The following is a 13943-nucleotide window of genomic DNA, read 5'->3' on the forward strand; positions in this document are numbered from 1 at the left end:
GTGTTTACAATGCTCACAACAGCAGCGGTGATGGTGAGCTGAGCAGGCTCCATGCTTGCTGTGGTATTGCGTCTGCAGGAGAGCAGAGTTGCAGCGGAAGCGGTGGATGACAACGGTTAGCACCGCACAGATTTCTGACAACTTGGAAAAAATTGCTATTGAGACTGAACACATTTACAAGAGCAGGAGAGCAGAGTTGCAACAGAAGCAGTGGATGATGACGGTTAGCCAGTCCTACTGCACTGTCTGCTGACAGCAGCATCCAGGACACAACGGCAGTGGTGACAGTGAGCTGAGCTGAGCAGGCTCCATGCTTGCCGTAGTATGGTGTCTGCACGGGAAAAAGGCACGAAACGACTGTTTGACGTTGCTTTCACAGAGGGAGGGGCGACTGACGACATGTACCCAAAACCACCCACGACAACGTTTTTGCCCCATCAGGCATTGGGAGCTTAATCCAGAATTCCAATGGGCGGCGGAGACTGCGGGAACTGTGGAATAGCTACCCACAGTGCACCGCTCCATAAGTTGATGGTAGCCACAGTAGTGAGGACGCACTCTGCCGACTTAATGCGCTTAGTGTGGACATACGCAATCGACTGTATAAAATCGATTTCTAAAAATTGATTTATAAAATATCGACCTAATTTTGTAGTGTAGACATACCCTGTAAGGCATTTTACTTAATACTCCAAGATATTCTGATTAAAACATGAGCACTATACAGTACCAATAAAGCACATGTTAAATGGATTTAGACCTGATCTCAAATGGATTAAGAACTGACCTCAAAAAGTAGTTGTCAATGGAGAATTGTCATTGAATAGGTGTGTTCCTAGTGGGGCTCTGCACTGATTGGTACAAGGCCAGATGCTATTTAACATTTTCATCAGGAATCTGGAAGTAAATGTAAAATCACTGCTGATATAATTTGTGGCTGATACAAAGATGGCAGGCAGAGTGGTAAATGATGATGACAGGGAAGGCATACAAAACAATCTGTCTTGCTTGGTATACTGGGCCCAGGCAAACAAAGTTTGTTTTAATACAGTCAGATGCATACATATATGTGCATCCAGGAAAAAAGGAATGCAGGCCATACCCACAGAATGGGGGGTTGTATCCTCGAAAGCAATGACTGAAAAGGATTTAGGGAGTCATAGGGGACAAGCAACTGAACATGACCTCCCAGTGTAAGATGTAGCAAAAAAGGGCTAATGTTCTCCTTGGATGTATAAACAGGGGAGTAAAAAGTAGTAAAAGAGAGGTGAGTTTACCTCTGTCTACTGCACCAGTGAGACTGATACTGGAATTCTGCATACGATTGTGGTTTCCACATTTTTAAAGGGAGGTGGAAAACTTGGAGAGGGTCCAAAGAAGAGCCACAAAAATGATTTGAGAGCTGAAGAAAATTATTTACAGTGAGAGACTTAGAGCTCAAGATGTTTATCTTATCAAAAGGAAGATTGAGTGGTGATTTAATTACAGTGTACAAGTGCAGGGTTCTATAATCTAGCGGCAAAAGGAATAACTACCACCAATGGCTGGAAGCTGAATCTAGACAATTCAAATTAAAAATAAATGAGTAACCATTGGAACAAGCTGCCAAGGGAAGTGGTGTCTTCAAATCAAAGTTGGATCCCTACATGGAAGATAAGCTTTAACCAAACACAAGTTATTTGGCTCAATACGGGATAACTGTTTGAAATTGAATGGTCTGTGGTATATAGGAGGTCAGACTAAATGATATAATGATCCCTTTTGGCCTTAAATTCTATGACTCTATGGGTACATCCAGACTACCTGCCGTATCGGTGGGTAGTGATCGATTTATCGGGGATCGATATATCGCGTCTTGTTAAGACGCGATATATCAATCCCCGAACGTGCTCCCTGTCGACTACGGAACTCTGAGGCACAACACTGAACTCACAGTCCAGGAGAGAGGGAATCTATGATGGCTTTCCACCATCTTTGGACTTGGCCATCCTGGGCTATTTTGGGGGCTGGAGAAGACCTTGGGTCCTGTCTAGTTTATAGCAGACTCTGTGGGCTCCCCTATGGGGGCCTAAAATTTCTGGGAATCACCTCAGCTTGGCATTACCGTCAACGCACACTTCCAGCCCATCCCCACCCCAACCAAGGATTGCAAAGAGGCCTCGGAGGTAGCCTTACAGCTTCCCTATGTAGTGCCTATACATCAAGGGCATCCACCCCTGGTCTGAACCAGGACTGTTCAGGCTCCTTTATGTCATGCCAACCATTTAGGCCAGGCCTGTTCATTTTCCTTCCAAATGTTTCATAAAAAGTACTTTCCATTATTTTTTCAAACAGCACTAGTAAAAACTAGTCACATGAGCAAGCATTCCTGGCACAACCCCTCTGAAATGAGGAAATCAAGGATGTTGCTCTTTGGGACATGAAATGCTTCTTTTCTACTCCTACTGCCTTTTCAGGGTTTCCCATAGCAGCTGTTGTTGAGCTAGCATTAAAAACCATAATAAAATAAATTTCCCAAGAAAATACATTTCCTCACTCTTAGAAGTCCACTTCTGATGACACTTATGAAACCCAACTGACTTGTTGAGAAATAGCGTTCCTTGCGTCAGTGTAAATACTGTAATTATTGGGATTACACTATACCCCAAGTCTTTAGGATGCCAATAGCATGCTCAGTGTCACTTGTCTTGGAAACATTGTAGCTGCTTCATCAGTGAGGTCTTGTAGGTGCTAGCCCTTGTGGGGCCAATAACGACTCAGACACATGGCTAAGGGAAAGGATTTTGCTAGGGCTGGTAGGAAAGGGGAAAGGTTTCAAATACCCTAAGTAGCAAGGTTTAAACAATTACGGTTCAAAGCGCACAATAGCAGTTCTTGTTGTGGGGCCTTGGTGCAGCACAATCACGAGTCAGGGCTCGTCAGGCCAGTGGCCTGGGGTGCCCTCGCCAGTCTAGTCTCTATTCAAGCAAATAAACATTTATGAGTTTCCAGGTCAGGCTCAGTTAGTGTCATTCATTGAGGCCCACTTGGACTAGTTTCCTGCCCAGCCACTGCTGCTCCCATAAGTCTCACACAGACCTGCACCTATCTGTGATATCTGTCAGTCAGAGCCTGCTCCACCTGCAGCTTTGGCCACAGACTAAGGACTGGGCGACACTGAACTTTACATCAACATAGCTACGTTTCTCAGCAGTGTGTAAAGTTATGTGGCTATGCCAACCTACCGCCTGGGATAGCTAGTGCGATGGACAAATTCTTTCATCCACCTTGCTACTGCATAGCAATTAACTACAGCAACAAGACATATCCACCCACACACCGCGTTGCTGTAGTAAGTGTCTAACACACACAAACTGCTGCAACTGTAGCATTTTAAGTGTAGCTAGACCCTCAGATCCTGGGGCTTCTTCTCTCCAGCTCCCTGCTGCTATGAGGTTCCCACTCCCGCACAAACAGAGCCAGCTACTTCCTGGTTCAGGACCTCTCGTTCGTCTCTCCTCTTATCTGGCCAGAGGAAGGGGAGTGCAGTGGGGAGGGGACTGATGGCAAACACAGTCACTGCCTAACCAGCAGGAAGGGAAGGTACAGTCAGGAGGGAGCTGATGGGCATTACAGTCCCTATTGTGCAGATCCATCACACTACGGAGTAAGATCAAAAGCAGGCCTTATGTATTCAGGTTCACTGATTCTGAGCTTTAATTTAAGGTTGGTGTGTTTCTTCCTGTAGTTGTTAACCGAGCTCATATTGCCCCACAGCCTCATTTCCAGCCGACTTGGGCTTGGCACAAAGCCTGAGGGTGGGGAGGGTCAAAAGTGGTTTAAAAAGCTGGTGCACTAAAAATAGCAGTGTGAACATAACATAGGGTGGCCACTCATGCCTTCCTGGAATACCAGACATTCTAGCACATCCAGGAATGGCGTGGGCCTGCCCCTGCTAGTATGATCCCCACCCATGCTGGTCTGACCGCAGATGCATGCAGTGGACAGGGATGCTCAGGGGCCGCCCCAAGCATGGCAGTCAGGCGGCTTACGGCGGCATGCCTGTGGGAGGTCCACCGGTCCCGCAGCTTCGGCGTACCCGCCGCCGAATTGCTGCTGAAGCCGCGGGACCGGTGGACTTCCCGCAGGCATGCTGCCGAAGGCTCCCTGACTGCCGCCCCTATAGCGACCGGCAGGCCGCCCCCCGCGGCTTGCCACCCCAGGCACGCGCTTGGTGCCCTGGTGCCTGCAGCCGCCCCTGGGGATGCTGGGGGTGCTGAGAGTCACTGAACCAAACTGTAAACCATGTATATAGTGGAAACCACTTCAAGCCAGGGGGTGTGGTAGCACCTCCAGCACTTCTAGTTCCAGCCCCTATGACAGTGGGCACCATCTTTAAGACAGCACTGAGCCTCCCCCTCACTCCCCTCCCTGGCATGATTTTTGTGTGTGCGGTCACACTGGTAGGGGATGGGGCAGCCGCCTGGTGCACTCTTCAAAAGGGCTCTCCCATGCAATACCGTACAAAACCACGTCTGGTTTTGTCTGAGTACTAGACAGGGGAGAAACCCTAAAATGGGCAGCAGCTGGGACTCCCCAAGTCCAAGCCTGCCCAACCCCCTCACCTTTTAAGAAGCAAGCTCAGGCAGCTAGCCTGAGCCACCCATCTACACTGCTACTTTTAGTGCACTGCCTTGAGCAGAGCTAGCACGAGGGGGACTCTTACCTTGCAGCTGCACGGACATATCTCTAGTGAGCCTTTACACAGGCAGGGATCAATAGAGCATCTGGCTCCAAAGTTAGCTGTAGCTTATGAAGTCTTTGTCCATCGTTACACCATTAGAACATGTGACAGGAAAGCAATCCACTGTGTCACATGTTTAAATGCAATAGATCATATAGTCAGCTTGTACAAAATAGAAGTTCTTCAACTTTCTTTGCTGGTGATCTCACCTGTCAAGGCCAAATAGCCTGAATCAAACCAAGCCCTCCTCATCCCAAGAAATTTCCAATGAAAATTACCATTGACTCCATTTACTGATAAGAATTCTCTCCCCCGGCCCGCCAACAGCAAGCATGCAGGGAAACGTGTAAGGCAATAACAAAAACATGCTGAGGCAAAAGTTTGCAGCTGTTTGGTCTCGTCTATCACTGCACCTGAATTTCTGGCACCTGCAGACTACGCCCCCACCAATGTTTCAGATGAGTATAACATAATTCCCACGTCAACATCCACGTGAGAGATTTGTAGGCAACACATTATTGTCCGGTAGGTGGGATTCATGACACTGCTAGGAGCTCTCACTATTTTCCCCCCTCTCCCCCTGGAGCAGAGACTTTGCAGCCAGTTGATTAGAGTTCTGTGAATTTTCTTATTTGGGACAAGGAGTTTTCTAAGGTTAGAAGATAAAACCGAGGCCCAGAAAAATCTGAAAAAGGTTGCAAAAGGATTCAGACCCAGAGCCACAAAGGGACTTAGGCACTTTGAAAATCATAGGAACAGCATTGCAATTTACAAAACCTGAGTTAGGCTCCCTGGACGATGAATGGGGAGAGATAGGTGCCTAAGCATGTGATCCACATCCTACTATGCTAGGCGGGGAGCTACTGAGACAATCCATTGTGGATTTGGTAGTTGTGGTACTGTAGTTAATAGGGTGCATGGTGTTAGGCGAGCCCTCATTTAAATAAGGTCTCATGGGCCACTTGATATCCTTAAAAAAGAAACCCTTGGCCTTTAGATTAAGGTCAAAGGTGGTGGTGGTGATTTTAAAGACAAAAAACATGAGCTAGATCATAAATTATATAGCTTGACTGGTCTGGCTGTCAGTGAATTTAAACATCTTGCAGATTCAGAAGTAAAACATTTGTGAATGTTAACATCTGCTCACAGACACTCTCCTGTAGTAGAGTATCGCTGCTTTAGGAGGTGGGCTAAAATAAATTCTGTAAGCCTGGGATGGGCTGTAATTAATCTGTCCTTGAGTGTTGCTGGATGCACCTGTTGAACTATGAATGAGTCTTTGACCATGAGGCATGATTATAAACAGGAATGCATACAGAAGCTCTGAGGGTTCAGAGCAGCACATATTTTATGATTAAGGTGGGAGTGAGGAAATGCAGGTTAATGTGCTAGAAGGCAGGGACTGATATACAGAGTAGGAATGTGTGGGATGCTTGGGGCAATAATTGGAGAGAGACTGGTGGGGGTTAGCTTCAGGGGCTGGAATGTGTTTTCCCTTGTGTTGGGACAGTGCCTAGCACATTGTAGACACGACTAGCATACAAATACATAATAATTAAAGAGCTGAGCTTGGTATAAATTGCATCATCTCTGCTGATCTTCTAACTTGTACATTTTGAAACTCTGCAGGGGATAAGCCCATATGTAACTGCTCAACACCGTATTCCTTGTAGGTAAATATTTCACTGTTGATAGTGAATCTTATTCTTTCTTGCTATGCCCCATGACTTTGCAAACAGCCAAAGAACTGTTTTGTGTCTTCATTGTAAATTGCTGCTAAATCCTTGACCAATGCCATTATTCTTTCTCCCAAGCAAACAGCAACTTAATGAATGGTTCTGTAAAATTGCTTTATAAATTGTTAATGAACTCCAAAGTCAAGCTATTATCACATTTCTACTCCACAGAGAGACTACTATCAATGCGAACACTCTTCCTGATGCTTTAAGCGTTTAGCATTAATTACACTTTACAATGAGATCTATTTTCATTTTTGCTCTCTGAGCATTTGTTATATCCTTCCTCTGTAAAGTTTGTTTAGTCTTTTTTTCTTTTGCCCCAGCATCACCTTCTGCTGCCAGAAGACCCTCAGATCAGCCTTTCCCACTGCTAAAGTGGTCAGTGATCTGTAATGACCTTTATTATAACTTTCTACAACAGACTTATGCAAGCTTCTTTCCCATTTCTGACAAGTTCACTAACTGCCCTTCAGTCCAGTAGGGATAATGAATGCATGGAGAAGCACAGAGACACACATAGCATTTGGAAACCATGCCAACAGCAATCTTGAACTGCTAGAGTCCTATTATTGTTGTAAAATATACCAGAAAAGAAGGGGAACCTCCTCCTACCCCCCATTAAAACCCATTTATAGGAAACATATATAAAAAGCTTGGTATTTTTCATAAGATCACTCTCTGGAGGGGATTTCTGGAAACTCTCCATTATATAACAGTGATTCCCTGTTGACTCTCACCACTCTCTTTCTTCAGGGATTTCACGTTTAAGCAGACTCACTGTATTGCAAACAGGACGTTTATTTGTTTGGGGTTGATAGTGAGCTTTGGGTAGTCTTAGCATTTCTCTCTCCAGGCCCTAAATAGTTATTACAGACTGGAGACAACATGTTTAAATGGGTAAAAGAGACCTATAAAAAACTGTTTCATTAACAATCTTTATTTTTTTTTCTATCTTGGATTGCTTTCAGCTATATAAACTAGGTAGTTTATTTTTTTAAGAAGCCTATACATCTCCATGGGACATCTAAGGAATACCATTGCTGATAAGAACCCTCATAAATGTCTGGGGGGGGGTTGTTTATATTTCATGTCCATATGAGAGTCGTCCTTTCTGAAAGCAATTTCAGGATGCTATCAAGATAGTATACAGAGTTACTGGCTCCCTGGTCACAGCACAGCCTTAACAAAAGTCTATTGAAAAATCTTGTATTTCCAGTTTACAACAAAATGTTTCTTTTATGGTACAAAAATGAATCTAGGAAAACCAGCTAAAATTACTTCTGTAAATTGAAACCTTTCTGAGAAAGCACAGAACATACGTCTTCTGAGCAAAGAGATGTAAACTGTGTGCATCAGCTTCACATGAAGTTTAAGTCTGAATTAGTTCTTTAGTTGTCTGAAGTTTTTGCAATTGCATCAGAGCTCATAAGGATATAAATCGGGAGTAACTACATGAAAGCAACAGGAAGGTATACTGTGGTTAAACTGGTGAGAGAGAAGAATTAGGCCCTTTGTTAAGAAAATTACAATTTATCAAGAAAGCAGGAAATAGCTACACAACAATTACAAATTAGACTAATTTTAGGCTTGGCAGAATTCAATTTTCTTTATAATTTCAATGGATAAGATCAATGTTTATTTTAAAGCATTTTTCCCCATTTTTACGAATTTAAATTTTCACAGTTGTGGGAAATTGAAGCAGGTTCAGGTATTGAAGGATCTGACTACAATTATTTGATGACAGTAGATGCTGAGATTCAAAAAGTTAAAACTTTATAAACACTAAAACACAACTTGTCACCATTGCATGTCAAAATATACCAAGTAAATATCCTTAAAAAAACCTCTAATAAGTTCTCAAGCAGCATTTTTCTTACTGTGGTATCTGTAAATTTCTGTTATCGATGGAAATATTTTTTTCATTGGTTTGTGTGTGTGCAGAGAAATTTATGTTTACTGACATTTACTATTAAAAATCTAATCCTTCCAAGCCTATTTTAAATGATCTCATATTCACTTTTTATTATATGCTGAATTTTAATGAACATCAACAGCAGTAAGAACACAAGCTACTCACTGCTTAATATGGGATTGTTGGAAACCTGGCATGATTGCAGTTCCTCCTAAACCTACAAGTAACAAAATCAGTTACTTGCAGTCTACATCCTTCTACTATTTTCATGAGAAGGAAGATTACTGAATTTAATGGAATATAAGCATATCCTGGAACACTTACGTCCCAATCCTGCTGGTACTCTGTGCATGGAACTACCATGGACTTCTCTTGGTGAGTGCCAGAGGATAAATATATAGGATCCAATCCAGAGCTCCCACTGAAATCAATGAAAAGATTCACATTAGGTTTAGTGGGAAATGGATCAGACCCATGGGCACTTCTTTCTGTGGGAGCAATGAATTTAGTTCTTGTCTTCAAAGGTTCTTCTTTTGCTAATGTGACCTAAAAGAAGCTAATGAAGGACAAAAGAAAGTTTGCAATTATTTTCTAAGAGGAGGAGGAGGGGTAGAAAACCTAGTGGAAGAGCTGGAATTATCAAAACAATTTAAAATACATACTGATTATCAGACAAATAGGTCAACTTTTATATTTAAAACCTCATTTATTTACACAATGTACAATATTTACAACATTTAAAAATCAGATATTTAAAAAGAAGATATATTGTTCAGAACCTAAAAATAAATATGTAGCATCTCAACATTTATATGCTATTAAAATATCATACTACATCCACAGACTGGCTGGTGCACTAAGAGTTTGGGGCAAAGAGGAGAATTATGCACAGATTCTCCGTAAACATTGTTTTCAGAGAATTTATTTAAAAAAAAAAAAACTATTATAAATACAGCTATTTCCCACACTGTACATTCCCAGTAACTTTAACTTATTTGTTGACCAAACCCCATGTATCTGTATATAACAGAACTGGTAGCAACTTCGTTCCAACTTCTCCTTTTACGGACAAGACTGGGTCCTTGCACACCTGCAATGCACTGATGGGGATGAGATTAGAGGAGATGGAGCTGCAAAGTAGAAGAAGCCTGAATCATTCTATCTATGCAATGATGAAACCATCAGAATAGCTTGGGTTGCTGCTGGAGAACATGATTAGCAGTGGCTGTACCTGTTGCTTTGGAAAGATGAGTATGTGCCTTGACACAGCTTTGTACTTGCTATGGCTGGAGAGCATTACTGAGTTCACAAGCCATGTCTCAGTCTAGCACTCCCGTGATATGAGGTCTGCATAGTGGCTCCCAGGGCTTTCTTGCCTGCGAGTGCATCTGCACAGACACACCCAGAATTTAGCCATATGTCATTTAACTGTACAAACGGTATGTACAAAACCTTTTTTTCAATGCTCTTACTATTAATAAAATATAATCCCTCCCTAGTAAAAAGGATAGCCACAGCATAGTCAAGATGGTTCGACTCATCTAGCTCATCAAAATGTTACGTTTGGTGAGGCTTCAGCAGTAACTTAAAAATATCACCCAGTTAACCAAGAATCAAAAATGTAAATTCTACAGGAAAAGTATTAAATACACCTCTACCCCGATATAACGCGACCTGATATAACACGAATTCAGATATAACGTAGTAAAGCAGCGCTACGGGGGGGCGGGGCTGCGCACTCCAGCGGATCAAAGCAAGTTCGATATATCGCGGTTTCACCTATAACGCAGTAAGATTTTTTGGCTCCCGAGGACATCGGGGTAGAGGTGTATAGAGATACGGCTTACATATAGAGAGACTACTCTTGCAATCTCAGTGGCTGACCTATGCAGCTCTAATGCCAATGGGAGTTGAGGGTGCAGAGCAGCTCACAGGATTGGGCTTTAATAACCTAAGAAAGTCTACTCAAGAGGGGACCAAACTTTGTGCAATTGAGGGCCACACCATTAACTCGCCAGGAGCCCAAAGGGCAGGCCTCCCTTGCATAAAACTAGCAGATTGCAACCACCCTTGTAATTAATAACAGGGATGGTTGAGCTGGTCACTCAAATTAGAGATCCACATATTTTACTGCAATGCCATAAACATGATGCAACTGGATGAAAACACCGAAATTCAATGGCTTTTGACCAAGAACATGACCATTTGTGAATGAAAATGGGCCAACTTTCACTCAGTTTTATTTGGAAGTAAAATTCAACTTTAAAAAAAAGGGGGGGGTAAAGCTCAATTTTCACACTGAAATGTGTAAAAATACCTGAATTTTCACACAAGCGAAAGTTCTCCAATCCCTCAAAAATGTGTGGGGCATGGGTGGGAGGGTTCAGATGAATTGTGTGGTTTTGCAATTTTCCCATAACAAAATCTTTCACACAATCCTAAATAGTACAGCTGTGTAGCCCAAAAGAAGCCATTGGCCATTACAACTAAGACAAGAGCATTGCTTACCAGCATCAACAGTGTCTAGAGATTATTGATATTTTGAAGAAACTCTACAGGATTAGTGTTTGTGGATAATTTTTATGCCATTCAGAAGGCAATTTCTTATCGAAGATTTTTTACAGAGCACTTGGATTCCAGCAATATTTCCTCTCTCTTTATAATACATTTCATCACATAAGCCTCAGAGCATAAACCTGTATTGTAATTTGATAAAGTGCAAGTTATCAGTTGATTCTTGCTAACCAAAAATAGCTCAAAAACACTTAAATGTATAGTTATACATTGTACAGTCTATCAAAGTTCCACCTACTTTTTTGTTTAGTTTTAAGTTAAACCAGTGAAGGAAACTTTAATTTACTACTGACCTTGTAAAGCAAGTTAATCTTTTTTCAACACTGGTGCAAAATATTATAAATTATCATAGTATATATTACAGTTTTACCCAATCTTAAACCAACTATCCTATTAGGGTAAATTGTTCTTAAGAATGTTTTTTTTAAAAAAAACAACAACAATACATTAGATTCTAATCATACCATACAAAAATAAATATTGTATAAATGATTTACAAGTGACATACACAACAGTTGGTGCCAAAAATATAGCCAAGACTAGTAAAAGTTTCACCCTATATGCCGGGAGTGAACATTAGAAATAAATGACGTTTTCTTAGTCTTTCTTTGTCGGAGTATAATCATGCACTACAGTGTTTTTCTTGCCATGTGGCTATTCAAATAGCAGTTTTATACATTTTGAGATATACTTTTAAATGCAAAACCTCAGGCATAGTCCTGCGGTTGTTTGGTATGTATAATTCTCACTGAAGGGAACAGGAATTTGGAGAGTGGGAACATTGCTGGATCAGTTCTTAATTTAGTAGTAATTTAGTTCCAAGTTATAAAAGAAAAAACGGTCTACAATGGTAGTTAGAAATATTGTCATAAAAGTCGATTTTAGTCAAGCTATATCTTACTCTCACTCTTAAAGTCCATACCCCAGTGACATCACTGGGACTTGCATGCATGGACTCAAGCCAGAATATGTCTATGTGGTTGTTCCAAAACACAGTGAGTTCAATGGGACTTCTTATGTGCTTAAAGGTAAGCATGCGCTTAAGTGCTTTGTTAAATTAGAGCCAGTGTTAAGCACCTTGAAGGACTGGGCACCTAGCTGTAAAAAGAAATAAAATTGTGAAGCACTATTTGCTGTGCTGCCTTGTCATGCACCATCATATTCCACAGGAGGCTTTCAAATAGCTTTTAATATACATTTTCCTCTCTTAGACTAAAACTGGCTGGTTGTATTTTAGCCCATGCTTCGATCAATAGAGCTTAAAAAACTAAGGTCTTTAAAATATCTCAGGCTTGACTTACAAAATGGAGGTGTGATGTCATTCTTTACAGAATGGATGAATATTTACAACAGGTAACAACACCATGCTCAGCACCACATCCAAACATTTTAAAAGTCAGATGTGAAGGTTTCTTTTTCCTCTCTGGGTTCTCATGAAGAAAAAAAAAAACATCTTCACTGTTGATGGATTACTTTAGAGAAGGCATCTGTGAACAGCTGAAGCTTGTTCACAATCTCCCATTGGACCCAGTTCTCCTCTAATGTTACTTTTATACTGGTGTAACTCCACTGACCTCAATGGAGTTACTCCTGATTTACATCACTGAGAGAGAAGCAGCAGATCCATTGAACTTTGTGGTGTGCAAAAAAAATGACAGGGCAGGCGTATAGAGCTGAGGTTAGCTACTGTGGGGTTTCCAAACAAATCAGGAAGGTGCCAAAGATTGATATGATAATCAAATTATTCTGTTGGAATCAGTAAATAAATACTCCTTCATGAGAGAGCTTCAAATAATCAAATTATATGATTCTATAGCTGCATAATATATTTTTAACAAATATTACCACTTCACAGAGAGAAGACAAATTTCAAGAATATTCTATGTACCCGTGTATGTGGGTGACCCACTAGCATTGAAAATACTTCAAATGTGTTTCTACTCAAAATATTAAGTGAAAACAATTGGATTATTCTCCCCTTCAGGAGAATACACTTCAGGAACATTTAGGTGCAATACTAACCAAAATTAACAAACAAACAAAAATCAAGAAGAAATCAAAAATTTTGGGAATGTTGTTGAAATACTAAGATTGTGAACATATATTAAGATAAGGTCATACATTGATACTAAGGTTTTCATCCAGTTAAGCTTTTCCAACTATACAAATGGCACCTTATGACATCGCTATGAAGTAAATACCAACAGGAGACATGACGTTATTATTGATATATGTTGGGAAAGTCTTTTTGTCTGATTTATAGGGGATGTCGTTGCAAATATTGCATCAGTTGCGTTTCTGGGTAATGGCAAGTTGCAGATATTTCCTTCACAGCAGGAAGTGCAGATCTGAAAGAAATAAAACTGTTCAGTAACCAGAGTTATTCCACTTTTGAAGATACCTCAGACTAATGAGTGGATTTATCATGATGTTTGCAAACTATCACATTGGTCATTCTGCTTATATGTTATATCCCTGCCCCCAACTCTTTGTCTGTCTATTTCCATTGTAAGCTCTTAGGTGTGGGAACTGTCTCTTATTCTATAATTGTACACTGCCTGGCACAATGGTGTCCCAATCTCTGTGGGGTTTCCTAGGGACTACTGCAATACAAATAACAACAGTATGGTTACAGTCACCCCTCCTTATTCTAGAGAGGCCTGGAGACACTGAATTTGTCTTGGATAGTATTAAGGTTTTCAGAATAGCAATTTGGGGCTTTGGCACAGGGTCAGGTGGTCATGAGAACTGTCTAGGACAGATGCGTGGCCTGGACAAGTGAGGTCTGCCATAGGGAGGGCTGTAGCATTCAGTTTAAAACAAATATATTTTTTTTCAGAGCAAGCCATTTAAAAAATAATACCCCTGTTCTGGCTGTATGTCTACAGCAGAGTCCATGCAATATGTAGCATAACTTTCAGAAATTAATCACGTATTTATCTAGGCTTTTCTAGGTGCCCATCACCTGATATCTAGGCTAATATAATACTGGAGA

The 13943-nt window shown here is 41.3% G+C and overlaps 1 protein-coding gene across 3 annotated transcripts in view; it reads right to left on the bottom strand.

Annotated features, from left to right (window-relative positions):
• Positions 1 to 9073: 9073 nt before the first annotated feature.
• LYPD6 (LY6/PLAUR domain containing 6) overlaps positions 9074 to 13943 on the bottom strand; it is a 65751-nt gene continuing 60881 nt past the window's right edge. For all 3 annotated transcript variants that reach the window (XM_054043252.1, XM_054043251.1, XM_054043253.1), the window contains exon 5: positions 9074 to 13296. In XM_054043252.1, the coding sequence (XP_053899227.1) occupies positions 13135 to 13296 (162 nt within the window). In that variant the 3' untranslated portion in view covers positions 9074 to 13134. The remainder of the gene's footprint in view (positions 13297 to 13943) is intronic.

Source organism: Malaclemys terrapin, chromosome 11, assembly GCF_027887155.1.
Source record: "Malaclemys terrapin pileata isolate rMalTer1 chromosome 11, rMalTer1.hap1, whole genome shotgun sequence".
Taxonomy (NCBI): Eukaryota; Metazoa; Chordata; order Testudines; family Emydidae; genus Malaclemys; species Malaclemys terrapin.